The 27,524-nt window shown below is 43.5% G+C and overlaps 1 protein-coding gene across 2 annotated transcripts; it reads right to left on the reverse strand.

Moving 5' to 3' along the window:
- Positions 1–1,525: 1,525 nt before the first annotated feature.
- Positions 1,526–27,524, reverse strand: LOC149451944 (uncharacterized). Of its 2 annotated transcripts, XR_016314957.1 has the most exons (9): positions 27,335–27,524; positions 23,156–23,326; positions 22,606–22,784; positions 20,463–20,556; positions 18,699–18,768; positions 12,345–12,381; positions 6,125–6,188; positions 3,025–3,134; positions 2,033–2,166 (listed from the first exon to the last, which is right to left on the reverse strand). XR_016314957.1 is itself a non-coding variant. In XM_089689897.1 (8 exons), the coding sequence occupies exons 1-8, from the start codon at positions 27,410–27,412 to the stop codon at positions 2,008–2,010; spliced, it is 852 nt and encodes a 283-aa protein (XP_089546023.1). In that variant the 5' UTR covers positions 27,413–27,520; the 3' UTR covers positions 1,526–2,007. The 2 variants fall into 2 exon arrangements, 1 of the variants encoding a protein (XP_089546023.1); XM_089689897.1 differs by lacking the exon at positions 3,025–3,134 and having other exon boundaries at positions 1,526–2,166; positions 27,335–27,520.

Here is a 27,524-nt window from a genome sequence, read left to right on the forward strand (position 1 = left end):
GCAGCAGCCACATAAGTCCCCCTGCTGGAAGCCCACATTGGTTCGTAGGAGCAATGTACATGAACCAGTTCAAAGGTATGGAGAATACTAGGAGACATATTTGTCTTCCAATTGCTCATAATCATCAGTCTTGCTGTCATAAGGATATGTATTACTAATGTATGAAACAAATATGGAATTGCATCAATGCCAAGCTTCAGTAGCTTCATCACAGAAGATAATGTTATCTCAAACAATGTTGCTTCCATGAGAGTGCAAAACATTTGCCTCCAAAAGCTAGTTATCCCCTTGCAGGTCCAAAAAATGTGGTGTGTATTGCCTATTTGATTACATCCTCTCCAATACCCTGGAGAGAAATTAACATTTAAATTTGAAAGTACAAAATGCTTTCAAACACCATCAAAGTAGGATTTTTGGAAAGAACTCCCAACTCTAAATTCAGCAGACCATTGTGATAGGATATGATGGTCATTAAACTCTCTCTCATTGTTCCATAACGGGTTTTAACCTTTAACCATATCCAATTTTACTTGACGTAAGTTATTAAATAAATACCTTTCATGCCAAGGTGGCCAGAATGATAGTATTGCCAAGACCTTCTATGTAGTCTGAATTCAGTATCTATGATATTCTGTGTTGTACAGTTAAAACTTTTTCTGAAGACAGAGTTGTGAATGTTTTGAAATCACCCTGGTCATAGAGATCGTTAATATGGTAAATGACTTTATCATTCCGAGGTTGAATTGAAAGATCTGGTATACACATTCAGAGCTGCTGTTAGAAACCACGGGGCCCCATAAACCCAACCTGACAGCCCCCCCCCCAATAAAAAAAACACAGTTTACTATGCTTCTGATATGAATGAACACAGTAAGTGATTGGTACCCATCACTGTGTTCATTCAGGAAAAGAAAGGGCTGGTAAATGTAACATATTTACCAGACCCGTCCCTCATTCACCATCCTGAAGGATCCTATTGTGGGCTTGTGGCTGCTGGTGGGAAGGAGATGAGAGAAGCCAACAGCACCACGGGGGTGGAGGCACAGAGGAGGGCCTGGCCAGCAAGTAATGCTAATATATATAAAGCTTGGTATGCGGCTGAATCCTAGTTTTTATCTCCTGACACTTGGAGCTCAAGCATTGGAACAACTCACACACCCTCCATTCCCCTCTTCTTCCCATTACAAGAAGTAGGACCAAGGCTCTTTTGGTTGTACATCTCCTGTGGGTCACAGGAGTGCACTTAGTTCTATACTCCTGTGACCCATTTTCAGCTGACAGTGGACTAAAACTTCAGTAAGCAGAGAGCCAGCTAACAGTCCCCGGCTCTCTGCTTGCTGAAGACCAAGAACTGAGCGTTCAATGGCCTTTGATCATTCAGTTCTCCATGTAGAGGCAGCGGGGGACTGGTTACAAAAAGCTCTTTTCAACCATGTGGGGGACTCTTCTTATGCCCATTTTTAGTTGGATACAAATTGACGAACCCTAATCCTTTGCTTATAATCAAGACCATGTGATTTCAACATTAGTGGTGAAAATGCTGATGTTTTAATTATATACAATTCAGACACTTTTGCTCATACACCTCCTCCGACGAAGGTACTCATTGCTTCACTATGCATGGCATCCAGATGAAATTTGAAAGTAGCTGGTGCCAGGACAGGTAAAGAGTCGACTGATGATTAAATTAAGAGAACATTTAGAAATGTTTACGTTTTCAGGAATATGTGTGTCAGAGGAGAGTCATACAATTCTGGAATTCAAGCAGTTGTTATTGGACACATAGTGATACACATACTGTAGGTATAAAGTATACAATGCAACATCTGTGAACTGCTTCCTCATCAATAACCACAGAGAGATAGAAAAAGATTGTGCAGAATACAGAGCAATTTATGGCAGACATGATCTGTTATTAACGAAAATTGGATATTTATTAATTGCACATCTACGGATATAAACCCCAGAGGAGCTACGATTTCATGATTTGCTCTGGTGTCTGTAGATCTATCTTGGGCACATAGCATGGCGGCCCCCATCCACAGGCATTGTCACTCCAGTTATAAAGGATGCTGCATCTGATGCCAGGAAAGCGATTGTCCGGGCCACTTCCTCCACTCTGCCAGGGCGCCCCAGGGCGTGTGTTTCCTGTGTGTGCTTCAGGAACTGGAATAAGAGAGAAGGAGCTGAAAGATCAATGCCAAGACAAAAGAAGGGAAGGTCCTGAAAAATCAAGGCCAAATCACAAGGAGAGAAAGACCTGAGAGATCAATGCCCAGACACGTTGGGAGAAGAAGATGCCAAGACACGTTGGGAGAAGAAGATGCCAAGACACGTTGGGAGAAGCAACTGAGAAATCAATGCCAAGACACAAGGGAAGAAGAAGCTGAGAGATCAATGCTAAGACATAAGGGGAAAAAGGAGAGAAGGAGCTGAGGGGTCAAAACCAAAAACACAAGAAAAGAAAGAACTGAAAAATCAAAGCCAAGACTTGAGAGAGCTGGAAAATCAAACACAATGCCAAGGTACACATCAAAAAGAACTGAGAGATCACTGCCAAGACATGGAGGGGAGGAGCAGCTAAGACATCAGTGCCAAGATGTGACGGGACTCACTTTGGGTGAGGGGCCCATGGAACCCAGCTCACTGGGTCTCAGCTCCCCATATCCCTCTTATGTGTAAGTCACCCTGTGCCTGTTAGGGGTACAGGGTGATCTGTCCTAATAATGGAGTGAGGGGTTGTTGATTGTTTAATGCCATGTGGTTGCATCCCATTGTTCTATTGTCTGTCTGGCTTGGGAGCAAACTATTATGGGATGTATGTATTTATGTGTATTAGTATGGGGGGGGGTGTCTCCAGCAGCCCTCCCTCATGATGGGACTGTCTGCTGGTGTGAAGTTGAAATACCTCTGTGTCTCTTGTTACTAAATGTAGATTGACTCGCCCTGTGTCATTATACAGGGAGGGGGGACTGTCCCCTGAGTGTATATATGTTGTATCTGTGTTCAAAGAAACTAGTCTACCTCCTGGTTTACTTCAAGACTGGTGTCTAGTCTTGTATGGTCGTCTGTGGTTTCTGTTTTCGGTGTTCGGACGGGGAAGCGGTATTCTAACGGAAGTACTCAAGCACAGTCTGGGTCGGTTCCGTTACATAAGAGATGGGGAGAGAAGGAGCTGTTAGATCAATGGTAGGACACGAGAAGGGAAGAAGTTGAGAGATCAATTACATTATACAAGGAGAGAAGGAGCTGAGAGATGAGGGATAAGACACAGACAGAAGTAGCTGAGAGGTCAGAGCCAAGACATGAGGAGAAAAGTAGCTGAGAAATCAAAGCCAAGACACGTTTTGGATGGAGTTGGGAATTCAGTCAGAAAAAGTTAACAGGTTTTTATTGCGATTTATCCTGGTGACTATTATCATTCGGATAGATAGTGATGGTTAATTCGAGTTTTCACCAGAACAGGAATAGAGGAAATCTTCCAATAGGGACATCAGCTGCAATACATACATGAGAGTTGTTTTATATGTCAAGAGAGTACTTCTGTCCATCCAGTCTTGTGAATTACAAAGCTATACTTACAGATCTTGTCCCTCCCCCACCTCAGCCATTGAAAGGCAGAGAATCAGAAGACTGATTAGCTCATCTCACTGCCATGTACCTTCTCAGGCCATGAGCACTGCAGCACAAATGACTGACTCCCTATGCTGCAAGAGGCTAATACCAGGTCAAATGTAGACAGTAAAGAAAGTCAAGTTTTGATCCATCTATGGTCAGGCTGGAAGTACTGAAGTTGGGCATTTCTTTTTGTCCAATCACTATTGGTGGCTATACCCACCTCCGTCAGAACACAATAGCACTGCGGGGGAAGGGGGGGGAGGGGGATTATCCATCAACGCTAACTGTGCTGATGGGGGAATCAAGCAATTTTCTTTCCAACCCATAGTTCAAAGAAAGAAAAATGGTTAATATATGGCTTGCTTGTAATTATAAAAATACATTTAGTGATGTATAAATGATTACAGAGTTGTATGAATTTGTGTCTCTTATCCCTCTGGAGTTCAGCCTAAGCAGTCCATAGATTATCCTTCCTTCCAACACAATTGCTCTTTTCCCCATCAACAGTCAGTGTAAATGGGGGTATCCCTCTTGCAGAAGTATTGTGTTTTGCAAACAGGGAGCCTTCCCTGCTGGCAGAACACAATGATCACTGCTGGTGGCTGCTAGCAGCCATATCATGAAAAAAACTTGGACAGGCTGGTTGTACTGAATTCAATCCATGGATCAACTTCAGGACAACCAGCCTGTCCAGGGATGCATTTCGACAGGTCCCTGCTGAACCAGCAGAGTTTTGATCCATGTATCGCTGACTTTAGTTTCTTTAACTAGTTGCCGACCGCAGATAGCCGAATGACGGCTGCACTGCGGCCGGCCAGTTCTGAGTGGACGTCAAATGACGTCCTCCCAGAACGCGCTCTCCTGCGCGCCCCAGGGGGCGCGCACCCGGCGATCTCCGTGATCGCTGTGTCCTACGGACACAGCTGATCACGTGATGTGGTAAAAGGCCAATCACAGCGGCCTTTTACCACGTGATCAGCGGTGTCCAATGACACGCTGATCAGAGGGAAATGCAAGTGCCGGTTCTCGGCTGCACTTTCCTCACGCTGTCAGATCGGTTGTCAGAGCGGGGATCGGCACCGATCATCAGGGCACTGATGATCAGTGCCCTGATGATCGGTGCCCAGCAGTGGCATCCGCAAGTTCCGCCCACCTGTGCCCAGCAGTGCGCCCACTAGCTCCGCCCACCTGTGCCCAGCAGATCACCCACCTGTGCCCAGCAGTGCACCCACCTGTGCCACTCTGCAGTGTCACACACCTGTGCCCAGAAGTGCCACCTACCTGTGCCCAGAAGTGCCACCCACCTGTGCCCACCCACCTGTGCCCACCAGTGCCACCCACCTGTGCCCACCAGTGCCACCCACCTGTGCCTGCCCACCAGTGCCACCCACCAGTGCAGCCCAGCAGTGCTGCCAGTCAGTGCCACCAGTCAGTGTCCAGCGGTTGTGCCAGTCAGTGCCACCAGTCTGTGCCCAGCAGTGATGCCAGTCAGTGCCGTCTATCAGTACCCATCATCAGTGTCACCTATCAGTGCTGCCTATCAGTGCTGCCTATCAGTGCTGCATATTAGTGCCGCCTATCCGTGACACCTCATTAGTGCTGTCTATCAGTGCTGCCTATCCGTGCCACCTCATTAGTACTGCCTATCAGTGCCCTTTAGTGCTGCCTATCAGTGCCTATCAGTGCCGCCTATCAGTGCCCATCAGTGCTGCCTCATCAACGCACATCAGTGAAGGAGAAAAATTACCTGTTTGAAAAATTTTATAATAGAAACAAAGAAACTTTTTTTTTTTTTTCAAATTTTTTGCACTTTTTTATTTATAGCGCAAAAAGTAAAGCGCCCAGTGGCGATTAAATACCACCAAAAGAAAGCTCTATTTGTGAGAAAAAAATGATCAAAATTTCATATGGGTACAATGTTGCATGACCGCGCAATTGTCAAAGTGCGGCAGCGCTGAAAGCTGAAAATTGGCCTGGTAAATAAGGGGGTATAAGTGCCTGGTAGGCAAGGGGTTAAACAACGGATTTGGCCTATGGAAGATCTGCCATTCAGGTCTTATCAGCGTTGATTATCCACTTTCTAGCTTTTCTTTTTATCTTTTTTTCACTACAATCAGCAGTGACCGTGTCCATCCTATTTCTATGACTGTGACCTTCATGTTTGTTTCAGGTCATAAACAATCTGAAAATCTGGGTCCTGTTCTTAGTGACCGTTCCCACATTCCTACTCTCACAGGTTTCCTTTAAATTTAGCATCCAGTCAAAAAGAACGGGGCTAAATAAGGTTTGTTATTAAATGCTGGGGCCATGTTCAGTATCATGGTGAAGTAAAGGCTCCCCATAGGGTTCAGTACTCTTAGTAAGACATTGGGCCTTGGGGTCTTGTCTCTATCTGCATCCAGTCATGGAGGGGTGGTACAGCCACCATAGTGTGCTCCACATGATAGGACAAAAATGAAAGGTTTCTGAATTATCATATGGAGGGAAACCTCCTCCAACTACTTACCTCCTGGTACTGCTCTTCACTCATTCCGGCCCGCTTGTGAACTTCAGTTACAATTACCCCCGGGCTGGAAGAGAAGCAGAGACATTGTCAGCTGGAGCACCAAGAGAAGAATGATCCAGGAGCTTTCACAATCACTTCCGTTTATGGCCGGCCTGCCAATACATGGTGTCCCAAGCAAAGTGCTAGTCAACACAAAGCAAATCTTGCGCACCATTTGAAAAATTGATTTAATTGGTTTTAAAAAATACATACTGTATAATAAAGATATTTTTCATGGAATGCATCCTCTTTTGGACACTTTCATTCTGAGCTGATGCCGTGGATCAGTCTCCTAAAAGTGATACTAAATATTTATTTTCTAAATAGCAGCCATGTTATACTTACCTGTTCTGTGTAATGGTTTTGCATAAAGCAGCTCCAATCGTCCTCTTGTCGGGTTCCTCGTCAACAGTGGTGTATTTAGCTCGTGTGCTGCCCTAAACAACAGAAAACTGGGCGCCCGCCACCACCACCACCCCGCCCCGGCCCCCGCCCCCATCACTAAAATCTGCAAACAACCTCTGAGGACGCCCAGTGGGAGGGGCAAAACATGTCAGGTACGGACCATGGTGACGTCATTTACGGCCATTGGAGCGCACTTTATAAAGAATGAATATTGTAAGTACAATATATATTTTATATTTTGGGTTTTAATAAACAGCATTACACTATGTGGCCTTTCTCCTCCATTCCTCATGTAGGAGTACTCAACTGCCACAGCTGTTGGATTGAAACCGGCCAGTGCAGCCGCATAGGCGGACTATAAGTCACAGCAGAGCCATATATTCTCCTCTACCGAAGAGTAGACTCTTATTTAATGATGAGAGTCCACAGGAGTCGGTGAGACCATTGGTGGGGAGCACAGCGTGCGGAATGCATGAAGAACACGAACATCACGTTTGTTGGTTAATGTAAGGAGAGCACATGGGGCAGCGCTCATATATTATATACTGATTGAGAGAGATATATATATATATATATATATATATATATATATATATATATATATATATATATATATATATATATATATATGTGTGTGTGTACTGTCTCCCATTATAATGTACAGCGCTGAGCAAACTGGCGCTATATAAATCCCGTATAATAATAATAATAAATAAATATATATATATATATATTTTTTTATGATTATCATACAGCTTGGCACCAATGCGCGTGGAAGCATGCGTTGATGCGCGATGGCACACAGAGCTGCGCCTACATGGCAGTGCATGCTGGATATTAGCCTGAGCTCGTCTGTGTGCTGATACATGTGCACGAGTGTTAGCCGCCCGGGAACGAGTGTTAGCTGTAGTATCAGCACGAACATTAGCTGTGCTAAGATTAGTCCTCTGACAGCTACTATGTTCTGTGTTGAAGATTTAGTATCAGTCCAGGTTGTGCTCCAATCAGGGGCAGACTGACCATTTGGAAACTTGGGCACTGCCCGAGGGCCCGGGGTCAGTAGGGGGCCCCATGAGATGCCCCTGGTACCTTTTTCATAGGCTTTTTTGAGTTTGAGCAAGGACACAGGGGCCCCATGATCCCCTATTGCCCGGGGGCCCCATGAGTTGTCAGTCCGCCCCTGGCTCCAATCATCAGGTGTCCGTAGCTCCAAGGTCAAATTCCCACTTACTCCCATAAGCTAGGGGAACGCCACCAGGGTAGTCTACCATCTGTTAGTACAATTTAGATATAAAGAAATCAAACAAAACTTAAAAATACCTGCGCTACCGTGACAACTCATATACAATCAAAAACTCATACTGTAAAAAAAAATATATATGAAAAAATTATTACTATACATGATGCTGCTGTTCATAAAGTGAAAATACCTTAAATATGATAAATGATCAATAGTACAGCACAAACAATAATTATAAATATGAAAAGATCAAAAAGTCCCAAACAAACAGTGCTTCAGTGAAAACATTCTGTTCTATCCAAACCGGAAGTGTTCTGTAAATGGTGTCACCCCCCATGCTCAGTGATTTATCACAATCGCACATTCTGTAGATTTGCAGCACTGCTATTTGTTACTTATCACAGAATATCAATCTCAAGGTTTGCGCTACACCACTTATTTAAAACCATCAACACTCCCGATTCCCTGAAAACATGAGTTCCAGCATTGGGACTTCCGAACACATCCGGCATTTATAGAATAGGAGATCAGAGCCTGCACAGGCATCTAGAATTTGCAGATCTCTCTGTCAAACTGACAAATTGTAAATCGGTAAAAAAAAAAAAAAAAAACTCCACAGGAAATTTTTTTCTTAGTTTGCTGTTTTAGCAGTTAGTCCTCATGCACACTAGACATTTTTACAGCGGCTGTTTTTGTCTTTTGACATTTTTTTCTACAGCCAGTAAACCCCCCAGCCAGGGGCGGACTGATCATTTGGAAACTCGGGCCCGGGGTCAGTAGGGGGCCCCATGAGATGCCCCTGGTACCTTTTTCATAGGCTTTTTTGAGTTTGGGCAAGGACACAGGGGCCCCATGATCCCCTATTGCCCGGGGGCCCCACGAGTTGCCAGACCAACCCCCGCCCCTAGCATGTTCTCCTATGTATATTCTCTGTAAGTGATTTCTTTGAAAAAATTTATCTAAATGTCACTATGTTGCACCTGATGCAAAAAATTACCACCCAAATAAAAAATATTAATAAAAGTTTGTGAAAACTTATTGCTGCCGCTATACCTTGCTTTAAAAGCCGCACTTTTTCAAATTTAATTGTCTGACATATTTATGTATATCTACATATACACAAAATGTGTCTATTGGTTTCTTAGGAGCACATTTCAAACCTAAATTTAAAATGTTTAACTCTTTGGAGGACAAAGTGGCTTTGCTAATATTATAAATTCCTTGGTTATTTAATCTCTCCTTTTTTTGTTGTTTAACTATTCTACCGGCTCTACAGCCTCGACGGACTCTTCTGCCCTTACAGGACCTCCTCTTCCTCTGTTGGGTTGCGAAAGGGCCGACCTTTTTGGCCCCCTCTAAACTATGATAATGTGATGTTATGTGTTTTGCCCTCTTTTGAGTAAAGTATGCAGCCTACGAGTTGCCAGTTACGTACATCACTTCCTGTGAGATGGAGGCGAACTAATTAGGCATAATTATTCCAATTATTGGTTCCTGATATAAGCGGTAAGCCGCACCGTCACCCCTATGAGCAAGTCAGGATATGACGAAACGCGTCAGGGCAAGACAGCGCGGTAGTCCGGAGGTGACGCAGATCTGTAACTGGAAGTGACGTGACGACGTTCTGTCCGACAGTTCAGGAGGTGGTGAGAGCACCATGCAGTATCTGCTGGTCACAAAGACACACTATTTGGGCATTACTTGGAGTAAATAAATCTACCTATCTTGGGTAATATACCATTGGAGCAAATTCTTTGTTCTTCTCTTTTCACGATATGGTGGAATGGAGTTTTGAATTATTCTGGTAATCAATCATTAAATGGGCTGTTCTTGAAAGAACGTCCTGGTCATATTAGTGGATATCCTCTTGAGTATGGTTTAACAAAGGCAATATCTGGTGAGTGCACAGCTGAGTGGGGGCGCACGGTGGGAACTGCACAAGGTTTTCTATACCTTAAAGTTATTTCATCACGGGACTTTTTTTTATAATATATATATATACATACATACATACATACATATATACATACACACACATACATATATATATATATATATATTTTATTTCCTATTTATTTTATATATAATTTTTATGTCACAAGACTTTTTTTTTTGAGATATCACATTATGTGTTTCATTTATTGATTTTATTTTTTTATTTTTTGTTATAGAGATAACGTTTAGGATATGTATTAATGAATGACATACAATGCATGGGTGGTGATTGGAGATTTATCAGTGATTCAATGACAACACTGAAGTGTATGCAGACTGTAATCAGCGTTTTTTTTGGCAGGGGCGTTTTCTGGCTGGAAAAAAAAAAAAAAAAAACAGGACTAGTGGGTTTCTAGAGACGTTTTTTAGCTGTAAAAACACTCTAATGCTGAAAAACACGGCAAATTGCTGAAAACTAGCATTTTAGGACTTTGACAAACAAAACACTTTTTTGTAAAAAAAAAAAAAAAAACTCTAAAAATGCTAAAAACTCAAAACATGAAAAAATGTAGCAAAACACCACTAAACGCTAATACAAAAATGCTAAAAACTCAAAACATGAAAAAATGTGGCTAAACACTAATACAAAAATGCTAAAAACTCAAAATGTTAAAAAATGCGGCAAAACACTGCTAAACGCAAATACAATAATGCTAAAAAAACTCACGTTTTTAATGCGACTTTACACAGCTAACGTTACCAGCGTTATTAGTATGCCCCGTGTGCACGGAGCCTTAAAGTGGTTGCAAATTCTAGTAACAATACATGTTAAAATTTCAGGCATTCATGCTTTCTCTTTATACAAATTTCTAATCTGTAAGCAGGGGCGGACTGACCATTGGGGAACTCGGGCACTGCCCGAGGGCTTGGGGTCAGTAGGGGGCCCCATGAGATGTCCCTGGTACCTTTCGTAGGCTTTTTTGGGTGTGGTTTGAGTGTGGGCGAGGACACAGGCCCCATGATCCCCTATTGCCGGGGGCCCCATAAGTTGTCAGTCCGCCCGTCTGTAAGTTAGAGTCCCGAGGAATGGTATGGTTGTCACACATTGCCTTTACCAATAAGTCATTCATGGTGACTATTCAGCATGCAGTCACGTCTGTCACTGCTATCAATGGCCCTCCCCTTCACATACATGTGTTCAGGTACAGATCCTCAGATTGCCCAGGAGCACAGCATTCAGTACATGTCCTGGAACTCATCGTTCCTGGCTCCATCTCATGGCTCTGATGCCATGAAAGACACTTAGCAGACTTCATCAGATGCTTCCAGTGGCACATTACCACATTTGTGAGAACATCTGAAAGGACTTTTGATGGCAAAGTTGACATTTTAAACTGGATCTTAAAGCATTGGATGAAACCACTAACATTGCCATCCAAAGCTTTCACAAATGCATAGCAGAAGCACTCATTTGTATTTATCAATACGTTTGTTGTACTTAGTTTTTGGGGGTTGGGTCATAAAGAATTCCATGTGAATGCAAACAAAAGCAAGTCAAAACATCTTTTCTGAAAGATCTTTTGTTTTTCTAGAAATCAACTGACAGCAATGGGCTTTCTTCCAAGTCTCACACCCATGTATCATAACCTTTAAAGTATAGTCATCCTTCAAGTTAAACTCTCTCCAGTCCTTGAGGAGCCAATGACTTCTGACCTTTGTAAAGAAAACTGCCACTCCTAGCCTCAAGTTTTCACATATCTGTGGATATGGGTTCCGGCTGGGTGGGGACCATCCCATCCCCTCACGTGTAAAAGCAAAGAGACGGGTTGCACTCTGATGAGGTCACCTACAATGAGCATTACTGTTCCAAACACAGAAGGTTCACCCAAAAGCAAGCCATTGTAGAGGCCCCTTGACCTCTATGACTAAACCCTGTTAGGGTGAAAGAAGGGGTTGGGTGGCCATTCTGTGTTCAGAACAATAAACTTCATTAAAGCTGATAGAAGTGTGGACAGTCTCTCACTTTGACCTCTGACCTAGCACTGCCTGCCACCAGGTAACGTTCACAAGGAATTGTAGGATGGGCAGAGGAGATGGAACATGTGTTGTTCTTGAAATGTGCCAAGCGTTTTTTTTGTAAGGAACCTCAATAAATGGTTTGGCCATGGCTATCATTGGCTGTAGTTTCTTCATGCATCATTAAAACATAAAAAAATGATGATTAAAAGAACCACTTACAGCCAAGGCATTCAGAGAGGAAAAAAATCCTCCCCCTTCTTCAGGGCTTCAGAAGCTGATGTTCCTAAAACAATGACGGAATGCACTATGGCCCTGTGTTAAGGCTTGATGAAGATGCATGATTGTGCCAGGAAGGTAGAGAGATGTATAGAAAAATGGAGGCAGAATGAAGCTGGGGATAAGATGGAAAAATGTGTTTTTGAAATTTCAAGGTGTCTGCTTGAAAAATGCTAAGTGTATGTGTTAGAAGGAACTTCAATAAATGGTTTGACCATGGCCAACTCTGGCTATAGTCTTTTTATGGGTCGATAGAACATCCAACAACATAATAAGAATTTGTCAGGTTTTAGTAATTCTACTCACCAAACGGCATTGACTCGGACCTGCTTACTGGCCAACTCTAGAGTAAAAGGAAAACTAATAATAATTAGTTTAATAATAATAATAATAATAGAAGACTTCTATTAATTGTACATACACCCAAAATCTATTTTCCCTGTTTGGAATTATTACTATAATACAGGATTTATATAGTGCCAACAGTTTGCGCAGCGCTTTACAAAATGAAGGTAGACATTGTTTCAATGCAATTTGGTACAAAAGGAATCAGAGGACCCGGCTCCTTAGAGCTTACAATCTAAGAGGGAGGGTCAAGTGATACAAAGGGTAATAGCTGTGGGGGATGAGCTGATGGAGAATGTAAAAACACAGTGCATTAGCTAGAATCAGAATAGGCTTCTTTAACCAGTTGCCGCCTGGCCTATAGCCAGATGGTGGCCAGGTGAACAGCTCGCTCAACCAGGTGGACGCCATATGGCGTCCTTCCAGGCAAGCGCATTGCGCCTGCCCGCAGAGCCGCACAGCGGCACGATCTGTCACCGGCCATGTACCTCTGACACGGCCGATGACAGATCTGTGTACCGGCCCCGTTGCCAGTACCATGTGACCTGCTGTGACCAATCACAGCAGATCACATGACAGTTGTATACAATGGATGGCTTCCTTTCATACCATCCATTGTATACAAGTGTGTCTAGCTGTGAATGGTCACAGCGATCACGTGAACAAGCTGGGCCAATCACAGCCCAGCTGTGTCATGTGATTAGCTATGGCCAAATCACAGCTAAGCACAAAAAAAAAAAAAAACACCCTGAATGAATCGATGTCATTCAGGTAAATGCTTGCTTATTGCAAAGAAATTCTTTGCTATAAGCAAATTGTGAAAAAAAAAAATACTGATCACTTCCCCAAAGTAGTACAATGTTACTATGGTAATAGTCCTAGTGAAATATGAAAAAAATATAAAAAAAATATATATATAAAAAAATGTAATAAAAAATAAAAAAAAAAAGTATTTTTTTTTTCGTACTGTCACCAGTCAGTGTCCCTGATCACAGCCATGCCAGTTATATAATGACGCTGTACTGCACTGGTGACAGTATGTAAAAAAAAAATAGTGAAAATCATTTTTTAAATTTCTTAATTTCCAAAAAATGACAACTTCAAAAAACTCTCTATGCCTGTTATGAAGTACGTCGGACTGTCTACTTTGCAAAAAGGGGTCATTTGGAGGATATCTGTACTGTTCTGACATTTGTGGGATATCTGTACTGTCCTGACATTTGGGGGATCTGTACTGTCCTGACATTTGGGGGATATCTGTCCTCTCCTGACATCTGTGGGATATCTGTACTGTCCTGACATTTGGGGGATCTGTACTGTCCTGACATTTGGGGGATATCTGTCCTCTCCTGACATTTGGGGGATATCTGTACTGTCCTGACATTTGGGGGATATCTGTCCTCTCCTGACATTTGGGGGATATCTGTACTGTCCTGACATTTGGGGGATCTGTACTGTCCTGACATTTGGGGGATATCTGTCCTCTCCTGACATTTGTGGGATATCTGTACCGTCCTGAAATTTGGGGGATCTGTACTGTCCTGACATTTGGGGGATATCTGTACTGTCCTGACATTTGGGGGATATCTGTACTGTCCTGACATTTGGGGGATATCTGTACTGTCCTGACATTTGGGGGATATCTGTCCTCTCCTGACATTTGTGGGATATCTGTACTGTCCTGACATTTGGGGGATATCTGTACTGTCCTGACATTTGGGGGATATCTGTCCTGTCCTGACATTTGGGGGATATCTGTCCTCTCCTGACATTTGTGGGATATCTGTACTGTCCTGACATTTGGGGGATCTGTACTGTCCTGACATTTGGGGGATATCTGTCCTCTCCTGACATTTGGGGGATATCTGTACTGTCCTGACATTTGGGGGATATCTGTCCTCTCCTGACATTTTGGGGATATCTGTACTGTCCTGACATTTGGGGGATCTGTACTGTCCTGACATTTGGGGGATATCTGTACTGTTCTGACATTTGGGGGATATCTGTCCTCTCCTGACATTTGTGGGATATCTGTACTGTCCTGACATTTGGGGGATCTGTACTGTCCTGACATTTGGGGGATATCTGTCCTCTCCTGACATTTGTGGGATATCTGTACTGTCCTGACATTTGGGGGATCTGTACTGTCCTGACATTTGGGGGATATCTGTCCTCTCCTGACATTTGGGGGATATCTGTCCTCTCCTGACATTTGGGGGATATCTGTACTGTTCTGACATTTGGGGGATATCTGTCCTCTCCTGACATTTGGGGGATATCTGTCCTCTCCTGACATTTGGGGGATATCTGTACTGTCCTGACATTTGGGGATATCTGTACTGTCCTGACATTTGGGGGATATCTGTCCTGTTCTGACATTTGGGGATATCTGTACTGTCCTGACATTTGGGGGATATCTGTACTGTCCTGACATTTGGGGGATATCTGTACTATTCTGACATTCTTGGACTTCAAGAAATTAGATTGGCAGTCAGTACGTCAGGATTGATCAATATTCAGATCTATACCATAGTTTGTGAACTCTATAACTTTCCTACAGACTAAATAATACATCCTAATTTGGGTTATTTTCACCAAAGACATGGAGCAGAATACATCTCGGCCTAAATGTATGAAGAACAATTATTTATTTGCAAACATTTATAACAGAAACAAAGAAAAACTTGTTTTTTTTCAAAATTTTTGGTCTTCTTTTGTTAATTTAGCAAAAAATAAAAACCCCAGCAGTGATTAAACACCACCATAAGAAAGCTCTAGTTGTGTGAAGAAAATGATAAAATTTTAGTTTGGGTACAATGTTGTATGACCGCGCAATTGTCATTCAAAGTGTGAGAGCGCTGAAACCTGAAAACTGGCCTGGACAGGAAGGGGGTAAAAGTGCCCGGTATGGAAGTAGTTAAAGAGAAGGGTTATCAAGGATTGTCTAAAGGTGAATAGATTAGAAGATAGTCAGACAGATTGGGGTAGGTTAGGATAGGAGAAGCTCAGGAGAAGTCTTGGAGGTGAGCATGGGAGGAGGTGACATGGGAACTAAAGAGCAGGAGTTCTTGGGAGGATCGAAGAGAGTGGTTTGGTTAGTATTTTGAGACCAGGTTGGTGATGTAGCCGGGGGCAGAGTTGTGGAAGGCTTTGTAAGTTGTTAGTACTGTGAATTTTATTCATTGGGTGAGTGGAAGCCAGTGGAGGGATTGGCAGAGAGGGGTGGAGGACACTGAATGGAGTCCAGTGGAGGGATTGGCAGAGAGGGGTGGAGGACACTGAATGGACGTCAGTGGAGGGATTGGCAGAGAGGGGTGGAGGACACTGAATGGATGTCAGTGGAGGGATTGGCAGAGAGGGGTAGCAGACACTGAATGGAGGCCAGTGGAGGGATTGGCAGAGAGGGGTTGAGGACACTGAATGGAGTCCAGTGGAGGGATTGGCAGAGAGGGATGGAGGACACTGAATGGACGTCAGTGGAGGGATTGGCAGAGAGGGGTGGAGGACACTGAATGGACGTCAGTGGAGGGATTGGCAGAGAGGGGTAGCAGACACTGAATGGAGGCCAGTGGAGGGATTGGCAGAGAGGGGTGGAGGACACTGAATGGACGTCAGTGGAGGGATTGGCAGAGAGGGGTAGAGGACACTGAATGGAGGTCAGTGGAGGGATTGGCAGAGAGGGGTGGAGGACACTGAGTGGAGGTCAGTGGAGGGATTGGCAGAGAGTGGTAGCAGATAAACAGTTGGCAAGGTGGAGAAGTCTAATAGCAGTATCCATGATTGGGATGGAGGGGGGGGGGGGATAGCCTAGGTAAAGGTAAGCCAATGAAGAGAGAGTTGCAGTAGTTGAGGCGAGAGATAACCAGGGAGTGAATTAGAAGCCTTGTAGTGTCATTAGTTAAGAGGGGGCGTATTCTGGAGAACTTGCAGAGGGTGAGGAGGCATAATTTGGACAGGGATTGGATGCGGGCCTGAAAGGACAGTTCAGAATCCAGGGTTACCCCTAACACCCTGCCAGCTGGGGATGGGTTGATGGTTGTGCCATTGATCTTGACCGAGAAATCAGGGGAGGGGACACGTGGGGGAGGAAATAATATGATCTCAGTTTTGGATAGATTAAGATCATGACGATTTTCTTAAGCTTTTTGTTCTAGTTATGTTTTGAAGTTTGTTACCCGGAGATCCTTTCAGATACAGTGCGTTCCATTACAGTCTGAAAATGCTAAGCTGCTGCCTCTCAATTAGCAATAGTCTTGTCAGCCTGCTGTGCATGTTCTTTAGGTTGGTCGTTGGGCTGCCAGTGCTCAACTCATGCTTCCTCCAGACCGGACAGGCAGCCTAAAGGGCCAAAGTGAGGTGTCTGCACTGCAGGCAGACAACACTGCTGCTAATTGAGGGTACATGGGTTTGTGTTGTCAGCCTGCAGTTGGAAGTGCTGCAAATGGTAGGATCTCCAGGTACACAAATGTTACAATAGATAATAAAATATATATATTTTCTTAAGAAAATGATTGATGCACTGAAACAGATGTTTTGTTTACACTTCTCCATAAATTCCATTATGATTACAAGCGAGAGATAAACTCAGATATACAGAGCCTTGAAAAAGTCTTCCTCCTCCTTGAAATGTTCCCCATGTTGTCATGTTACAACCAAAAACGTCAATGTATTTTATTGGGATTTTATGTGATAGACCAACACAAAGTGACACATACTTGGGAAGGGAAAGGAAAATAAGAAATGGTTTTCAAAATGTTTTAAAAATAAATCTGTGAAATGTGTGGTGTATATTTGTACAATTACTTTGATACCCCTAACTAAAATCTAGTGGAACCAATTGCCTTCAGAAGTCACCTAATTATTAAATAGAGTCCACCTGTGTGTCATGTGATCTCAGTATCTCAGTGTGCTTCTGGCGCTACTCAAGGCTGACCGCAAATCATAATCACCTTGCCGGCAGAGAGAAGAGGGAGCAGCGTACCAAGTAACTCCAGAGACTTGGCAATGTGTGTGAGGATGAACGCCACCCAGACCGATCCCCAGGAGTCAGAGAGGAACCGTGTGTAATGAGTGGCCTCTACCGTCACTCTGGCCATAGGGGGCTTGGTCACCGAGCCTTCATGCAAATTCACGCCACATTTTTCACATATTTATTTGTAAACAAATGTTGAAAACCATTTCTCATTTTCCTTCCACTTATGTGCCTCTTTGTGTTTGTCTATCACATAAAATCCCAACAAAATACATTGACGGTTTTGGTTGTAACAAGACAACATGGGGGACATTTCAAGGGGTAAGAAGACTTTCAAGGCACTGTACAATGGTCCCCTCTCAGGCAAATGAACCGATGCTATAAACAGCTTGGTGGGCAGTTTACAGGCTGGTAAACAGAAAGGTTTATAGAACGTTTTTTATGGCCCTCCAAGGATGAGTATAGTCATGTGACAATCTCCATCAGACACCACGATCAGAAAACAAAATGTTCCTACAGGAGGGGGGAGCAGATAAGGAGTGTGGGTAGACAATCAGGATGGAGGGTCAAACCTGCCCAAATGGCATTTCCCCGAGACAGTGGGAGGTCCTTTGGATGAGGTGGTCTTGGTCTATGGGTAAGGAGCACAACCATGTGACAATCTCCATCAGACAAGACAATCAGAAAACACAATGTTCCTACAGGAGAGGGGAGTATAAGCGGTGTGGGTAGACAATTAGGATGGAGGGTCCAACCTGCCCAAATGGCATCTCCCCGAGACAGTGGGAGGTCATTTGGATGAGTTGGTCTTTGTCTATGGGTAAGGAGCACAGCCATGTGACAATCTCCATCAGACATGACAATCAGAAAACAAAATGTTCCTACAAGAGGGGGGAGTAGATAAGGAGTGTGGGTAGACAATCAGGTTGGAGGGTCCAACCTGTCCAAATGGCATCTCCCCGAGACAGTGGGAGGTCATTTGGATAAGTTGGTCTTTGTCTAGGGGTAAGAATAATTTGGAACATCAGACAAATGTGTAAACATTCAGAGGAATATCAGCACTGACCATAACCAAGGTGACATTCTGTTCCCTGGAGACAATTTTCTGCATACCACAAACCTCGTGCCAAGTCATTTAAGTACACTTTTTTGAATGTTGCTGTTGCTAAGCCTTTTGTAGTCTAAAAAAACGGCAAATGAATGCAGAATATCTACAATCTGTATCTGAGGAATTTTCACACACAATCTGAGCATCAATAGCCACAAGCACTGCTCATTTTTCAGATTATTTCTCCTTCATCACGAAGCAATTGTTCGGTGTTTGATGATTGTAACCTACTCACCGAGAGCGACACATCTGGTCATGTGATCCACCGCTGACTTGGACACGCAGTAAGCCAGGACACCCGGGAACTGGAAAATAAACAGGAAGATTTGAAAAGGTGGCTTATCATTCTTCCCTTAATATGTACATTTTGTACTTCATCTCTCATAGGTGTGATCAGGGGCGGACTGACCATTTGGAAACTCGGGCACTGCCCAAGGGCCCAGGGTCAGTAGGGGGCCCCATGAGATGCCCCTGGTACCTTTTTCATAGACTTTTTTGAGTTTGGGCAAGGACACAGGGGCCCCATGATCCCATATTGCCCGGGGGCCCCATGAGTGGTTTACGTGAAAGTTTTAGCAGCTACAAATGGCGGGATAGATACTGGGATTTTTTTTTTCAACTAGTAATGGCGGTGATCAGGGACTTACAGCAGGACTGCGGTGGACATTCTGACACTGGGGGGGGAACTGACTTGGTGTCACGACATCCCCAGTGACCCCAATACAGTGATCAGTGCCCCCCCCCCGAAATAAATCAACTTGCCAGCTTAGTAGGGTTGCAGGTATACATGTGGCTGCCACACACTGTGGCATCTTGTGTTTTTTAGCATCTTTTCTTCTACTTTTGTGAGTATCTACTTGGCATTTATTAGATTTCATACAAAATAACTCTCTGGTAATGCACTAGGTATTTGCACTTTCCTGTTTTCCTTTTGTAGCTACCCTGAACAGTGCACTTCTGATAGCAAAGGCTGTCTTTGTGTATATATATATATATATATATATATATATATATATACACATATATATTTGAATATCTGCATGCCAGTCTGTGTGGTCTGTGTAAAATGAGACAATGTAGCCACCCGGGGCATTCACTGGTTCATACACTGATGGTGATTGGGCAAATCAGTAAGATTTCCCCAATTTGCACATCACTACCAATCATTATTTTGTGTCGGAGTGCACAGGACCCTATATTGTATACAGCCAAAATTGTAGTATTTCATATATATGTCAATATATTTGGGAAGAATATTTTTTAAATATATTTCAAATATATTTTTCTTCCCTGTAGCTAGACTGGCCTGCACAACTGCTTCTCTTCCATGCAATGGTCTACAGTCCCGACGTCATCAAGACCATCAAGGCCAGGGGCCATAGCCCTACACAGGAGTGATGACGCATAGGGACAGTCCACTGCTAGAGTATGAAGGAGCACGGTCTGTCAGGGGAGCAGAGTATTTGGTGATTAAATGGTTTATCCTCACCCTTAGACAAAAAGAGCGATTAAACCTTGCAGAGCCGGCACAGCCCCACTGCAAGGAGTCATTTTAAAGTTCCCTGAAGCTGGGCTTTCATACTAGGCACACCACCACCCACCTTATGACACCACCCTGGTCTGCCAATAGATCGCATCATGCTGTGGTATGGGGGCAGGGGTGTAAATCTTCACTACCATGGGGGACGGAGCCTGCAATAGAAGGTATGTGGCCACAAGGTATGACGTGAGTGATGTTCTACAGTTCTCAACTCATTTGTTTTTTAAACAATACTTGTTTTACTGTAATAAATAAAGAGGTGTCAACCATGGGAGCCATGTGATGAAGCTGGTGTGTGTGAAAAAAGAAGAAATGGACTAAAATGAGAAATGTTTTGGAAGGTAAAATATAAAAAGCCGCACAATAGAAGAAATGTTCTTTGGTATGCGGCATCTCACACAGGAGACAAAAAAGGAACATTCTAATGTATGATTTATACAGGGGCAAGAAAACCCTCACCGATCTCTGGCCTGTGACGCTGGATACGTTGACGATGTTTCCTTTAGTCTTGATGAGATGAGGCACCGCCAGTTGCGACAGATAGAAAAGAGACCTGGAAAAGTACGGAGATGAGGGGTTATTTTATATTATAATCATTTTATGTTGGGTATAACCTACAAGGATACAAAAAATGAGTAGAGCATAATAAACCCAATCAGATGGTCTAAGGAAATAATAAATACCTGGAGATGAATACACTTTATACCCCTACAGATTAGAAAACTGTAAATGTAAAGTAAATAATATTCTGGAATAGAAAGGGTTAAAGCAACAACCTCTGTTAGGATGTGACTGTGTATGACGACATCTAGTGGTGACATGAGCTAATGACAGAAAATACTGCTGGGACCTTTTTGGATACATTGCCCACAAACTGCTAAGCAGAAATAATTCTGGAACCAGTGTGGATTCTGGTGGAAACTGAGCTCAACACGTGAATGTGTAACCTCTTGGTGGTCCTGACCTAGTGCTCTTAATGGAATGCGAAATTCACAACACATTACATTATGCCAGAAAGTCTTTTTCTGCGTGGTTTTGGATTGTGTACTTAGTTATGTGGTCAGTCCTCCCAAGCATGATATGTTGCTTATAGGTGGAGCCTGGTGAGCGGAGTCACGCACAGAATTCCAACATCTCTCAGTGAGTTCAGTACTGAGCACTTCCTGCCAGAGTTTCTGACTCTGTTCCGGCCCGCCTTGGGGTGTTCCCACTCGTGCTGCATTATCCAAAACATAAAATTAAAAAACTGAGCAGGGGTGGTGGGGACCCTTCATAATGGGACCAGCAGGTGTACAGACCCAGGCACTCAGTGCAGGGATGGCGGGAACCCTTCATAATGGGCACAGTAGGTGTGCAGACCCGGGAATTCAGTGCAGGGATGGTGGGAACCAGATGCGGACTGACCATTTGGAAACTCGGGCACTGCCCGAAGTCAGTAGGGGGCCCCATGAGATGCCCCTGGTACCTCATTTTTTTTAGTTTGGGCAAGGACACGGGCCCCATGATCCCCTATTGCTCGGGGGCCCCATGAGTTGTCAGTCCGCCCCTGGTGGGAACCCTTCATAATATGCACAGCAGGTGTACAGACCCAGGAACTCAGCACAGGGATTGTGGGAACCCTTCAGAATGGGCACAGCAGTTGTACAGACCCGTGAACTGAGCACAGAGATTGTGGGAACCCCTCATAATGGGCACAGCTGGTGTACAGACCCGGGAACTCAGCACAGGGATGATGAGAAACCCTCATAATTTATTTATTTCAGGTACTTATATAGCGCCGTCACTTTACATATATATTGTACAGTCACATCAGTCCCTAACCCTCAAGGGGCGTACAATCTAAGGTCCCTAACTCACATTCATACATACACATACTAGGGACAATTTAGACAGGAGCCAATTAACCTACCAGCATGTCTTTGGAGTGTGGGAGGAAACCGGAGTACCCGGAGGAAACCCACGCAGGCACAGGGAGAACATGCAAATTCCAGACAGGTGGTGCCGTGGCTGGGATGGGCACAGCTGGTGTACAGACCCAGGAACTCAGCACAGGGATGGTGGGAACCCCTCACAATGGGCAGAGCAGGTCTGTAGAACTGGGAATTCAGTGCAGGGATGGTAGGAACCCCTCAAATGACAGCAGTTATAAAGTCTATGGAACCCTCTGAAGTTCCTGTTGGATCTCTCAACCTCTTGGGGCTTCTCTCTGAGGGCTCCCTTTCCAATTTGTAGCCCGGAGTAGAATCCCTTTGGGCTCTTTCACCTTCTTGGGTTACACTCCACTCTTTTTCCCTCTGCAGACCTCCCTCTGAGGGGTCTCTCTAGGTTCTGTGGCCCTTGTAGGGTCTGTGTTGACTCTTATGCCATCTGAGGGGAACCCTCTCAAATATAGGGCCCTCCATGGGGCTCCATTTGGCTTTATACTGACCTCTGTGGGGCCAGCCTTTGGCTCCATGGCCTTCCATGGTTCCCATTTTATTGCTACACTCCTCTTAGGTTTTGCTCTACAGTTCTGGTGAATTAGTAAATATTTGAAACCACAGAAATATGTTATGTATCACACAGCACCCCTCCACCATACTGAGAGAGTTCTTCCCCTCACCGAACATTGGTGTTCATCACTCGGTCATAATCCTCTAGTGTGGTGTTCTCCACTGTCCCCATCGCCAGGATCCCCCCACTGTTCACCAGGACATCCAGCTGTCCAAAGTGGTTGACTGTCTCCTCTACAATCTGCTGGAGGACCTTCTCATCTGTCAGATCTCCGGCGACCAGGAGGGGCTGTGGGAAAAAAGAAAGTCTGATAACCAGATGATCAAGGGGGACACAGGAATCTGACCTTGTGAGCAGGGATGGACTGACCATTTGGAAACTCGGGCACTGCCCGAGGGCCCGGGGTCAGTAGGTGGCCCCATGAGATGCCCCTGGTACCTTTTTCATAAGCTTTTTTGAGTTCGGGCAAGGACACAGGGGCCCCATGATCCCCTATTGCCCGGGGGCCCCATGAGTTGTCAGTCCGCCCCTGCTTGTGAGGGACACTAATGAATGACATAGGAGGAGTTAGGGGACACTAATCAATGTGACACCCAGAGGGAATAGATGAGGGGACAGTAATGAAGAACACATGCAGTAAATATGACATATCACGCCACCTTCAGGCCAGAGATCTCCTCACAGCGCTGGGCCGTCTCCTGCAGCTTCTCCTGGTTTCTTCCATTTAGGGCCAATTGGGCCCCCAGGCCAGCAAAGAGGATGGCAGTTCCGGCTCCAATTCCAGAACTGGCTCCAGTCACCAGGCACACCTTCCCCTGCAGGGACACCACCTGAGGATGGGAACAGAATGATGGGTTAACCTATCAGGAAATGCTGCAGACAATGTCATGTGTGAACATAATGGGGGGAGAGGAACAGATATTTCTATGCACAGCACACTTCCTGTACAGAGCGAGTCCCTGTTGCCTGAGCACACAGCTGGGGCCCTGACCTCAAGGGCCCAGAGACAGTTGCCCCATACAATGTAGCAACCGTCCCCACTTCTGTACTTGTTGCAGCCCATTAGACTGGGAAATTCTTATTTTAGTTTGTGAAACACCGACCCCTGTTGTGCCCTCTCCATCCCACTAGCCCCCAACATTGTAGTCAACAGGAGCCCCTCATCACACACAGCTTTACATTCATGATGATACTTTCCACCTTCACTCTGCAAACACAATGTAATATGTGTACAAAAGGGAAACTTTCCCCCACAGAGCCAAGACAGGCCCCACAAAGGGCCATAGACCAAGGTTAGGCCCCATGAAAGACTGCAGAGCAGTGAGGGACCCCACAGAGGGTGCAGAGCAAAAAAGAACCCAATGTAGGAGTTCTAGGGTCCAGATTGCCAAGTGGGACACCACAAAGGACCAGAAAGTAGAGAAGGACCCCTCAGACAACCAAGAAGGATCACAGAAAGGGCTGGAGCACCAATTGGGAAGGACCAGAAAGTAGAGAGGGACCCCTTAGAGAACCAGGAGGGATTCCAGAAAGGGTTGAGGTGGTTTATGATAAAATGTATTCTAAATAAACAGGGCGGTGTCCTCTCCCTTAAACAAAATATCGCAGTGCCTCCAGCCGTTAAAACACGGCAAATATTTAATAAACCAATAATGTGGACACCTTAATAATTGGATCACCACTTAATAATATTCCTTGAGTTCTTTTCACCAATGTGATTTCATTACCATATACACAAAATTTGCCTTTTTGATAAATAAATTTATACATGTACAAATATTTATATATATATATATATATATATATATATATATATTAATACAAACGCAAAATACTGGTGATGAATATATTTGTACACACAATCAAAGATATAGTATGCTAATATCTATGGTATCATACAATATATGATCAAATACGGTAAAACTAAATTTTGAGGGGTTAGTTGCAACCTATAGCGCTTCAGATATTATTTCCGATTACCCGCGGCTGTAGGGAAATAAGAAAGTATCTCTGACAAATACTACAAATCAGTATGCAGTATATAACCTCAGTACCAATACTCAAAATGTTATAGTAATAATTATACAGATAACCGTAGTACATTCCTACCCACACAATAAAATGTTATAAATCTTAATAAATTTTGAAATATAAAAGAAAATTACAATAATTTGGCACAGTCTCACCACTCCCTGAATCTCGATTGTGAGGCCTCCCAGTGGGATACAGTTTGGAAAAGAAAATGTTTCTGGTCAGTCAGGCACCAGAATTTAAATAAGCATCAGCGTCTCTGGCGAAAATCTTTTCCTTCAAAATGGCAGCTGGAAGTTCTCAGCAAAATGGCCGCAGGTAGCAAGTGAGTATAGCGCAGTATATAGTGGTAGTAGAGTAGTTAAGAAGTAGTTAGAAGTGATGAAGTGATTTAGCGATGATTTCAGAAGAAGTAGTTCATAGAAGTAGTTTAGTGAAGATTTTGAAGTTTTCTTCAATTTGAGGTGTTTTATACCATACAAGTTCTTTGTTCCGGAGGACTTCCCAACGGGCTTGCTGATTGGACGGTTGAGAAGTTTGCGTACCTATAGAAGTTCCTTACCTGTCCACCGGGGATAGTTAGGTATCACAAATGAACTGGTGATCTTAATGATATATACAGTATGTCTTTATAGATAATATATGGGTCCTATTCAAGTATAAATGATTTCCCCACTAACTCTCGAATCAGGACCATAGAAATATGTGAATATATTTGGTTTCTCATTTTTCTGATATATGAACTGTATTGGGATGGCTGATTTCCTTTGGAAATATAGAAATGACCCAACTCACAAACCATCTTATATTTTATAACTTCCATCTTCAGTTGAGTGGGATGCAGTACCCAACTTTGTGGAATAGATTTTGGTGTGTGGGTATTACCTTTGATAATGTTTCAGTTTAGATATACCAAGCTCTTTTTTTTGTAATCTTAACCATTAGCCGCCCGGCCTATAGCCGTTTGGCGGCATCAAAAGCGCTGTAGCTTTCCGGGTGCACGCCATTTGGCGTGCTCCCGCACATGCGCAGTTCGTGCAGTTGCAGAGCCGCGCGGCGGCGCGATCTGTCACTGGCCGTGTACCTCGGACACGGCCGATGACAGATCTGAGTACCGGCTCCCGTTGCCGGTACCATGTGATCTGCTGTGACCAATCACAGCAGGTCACATGACAGTTGTATACAATGGATGGATTCATTCATGCCATCCATTGTATACTAGTGTCTAGCTGTGACTGGTCACAGCTAATCACATGCACATGTCATGTGATTAGCTGTGGCCAAATCACAGCTAAGCACAAAAAAAAAAAAACCCTGAATGAATTGATGTCATTCAGGTAAATGCTTGCTTATAGCAAAGTAATTCTTTGCTATAAGCAAATTGTGTAAAAAAAAAATATATATATACTGATCACTTCCCCAAAGTAGTACAATGTTACTATGGTAACATTGTACTACTTTGGTCACAGTAAAATATGAAAAAAAAATCTTAAAAAAATAAAAGAAAAATTTAATAAAAAATTAAAAATAATAAAAAAATTAAAAAAAATATATATATTTTTTTTTTTCATACTGTCACCAGTCAGTGTCCCTGATCACCGTCATGCCAGTTATATGATGATGCTGTACTGCACTGGTGACAGTATGTAAAAAAAAAATAGTGAAAATAATTTTTTTAATTTTTTCATTTTCCAAAAAATTATGACAAAAAATATACAACTTCAAAAAACTTGCCATTCCTCTTATGAAGTACATTGGACTGTCTACTCTGCAAAAAGGGGCATTTGGGGGATATCTGTACTGTCCTGACATTTGGGGGGATATCTGTACTGTTCTGACATTTGGGGGGATATCTGTACTGTCCTGACATTTGGGGGATATCTGTACTGTTCTGACATTTGGGGGATATCTGTACTGTCCTGACATTTGGGGGGATATCTGTACTGTTCTGACATTTGGGGGGATATCTGTACTGTCCTGACATTTGGGGGGATATCTGTACTGTTCTGACATTTGGGGGATATCTGTCCTGTCCTGACATTTGGGGGATATCTGTACCGTCCTAACATTTGGGGGGATATCTGTACTGTCCTGACATTTGGGGGATATCTGTACCGTCCTAACATTTGGGGGGATATCTGTACCGTTCTGACATTTGGGGGATATCTGTACTATTCTGACATTCATGGACCTCAAGAAATTAGATTGGCTGTCAGTACTTCAGGATTGATCAATATTCAGATCTATACCATAGTTTGTGAACTCTATAACTTTCCTACAAACTAAATAATACATCCTAATTTGGGTTATTTTCACCAAAGACATGCAGCAGAATACATCTCGGCCTAAATTTATGAAGAACAATTATTTATTTGTAAACTTTTATAACAGAAACAAAGAAAAACGTGTTTTTTTTTTCAAAATGTTTGGTCTTTTTTTGTTAATTTAGCAAAAAATAAAAACCCCAGCGGTGATTAAATACCACCAAAAGAAAGCTCTAGTTGTGTGAAGAAAATGATAAAATTTTAGTTTGGGTACAATGTTGTATGACCGCGCAATTGTCATTCAAAGTGTGAGAGCGCTGAAACCTGAAAAATGGCCTGGGCAGGAAGGGGTAAAATTGCCCGGTATGGAAATGGTTAAATGAACCAAGTTTCTTTATGCTGAGTTCAGAGTTCACGGAGACGTGACATAGGAAGCTTCATCCATTGTTGGGTAATTAGGGAACACAGATTGGACTGGAGTTTAACCTCAGGATTCAATAGCTGATTGTGATAGCTCAGAGGTTGTGTTTGGTGATCACACACCTTCCAAGGTTTTGGGAGAACTCCAGACAATAAGGTCTTAGTCCCAGGATTGTCAGTTATGATATTGTGTTTGTTCATCTGCAGAAACTCAAATAGTTGTGTTTAATCCTGTTGTCTTTTAAGCAGATCTTTTCCACTCATTGTTTATTGTAGCTTCCTGGAAGGTCGCCTGAAATCAACTAAGGATGTT

This window comes from Staurois parvus, unplaced genomic scaffold, assembly GCF_062004578.1.
Source record: "Staurois parvus isolate SC_StPar_1 unplaced genomic scaffold, SC_StPar_1.0 ptg000503l, whole genome shotgun sequence".
Lineage (NCBI taxonomy): Eukaryota > Metazoa > Chordata > Amphibia > Anura > Ranidae > Staurois > Staurois parvus.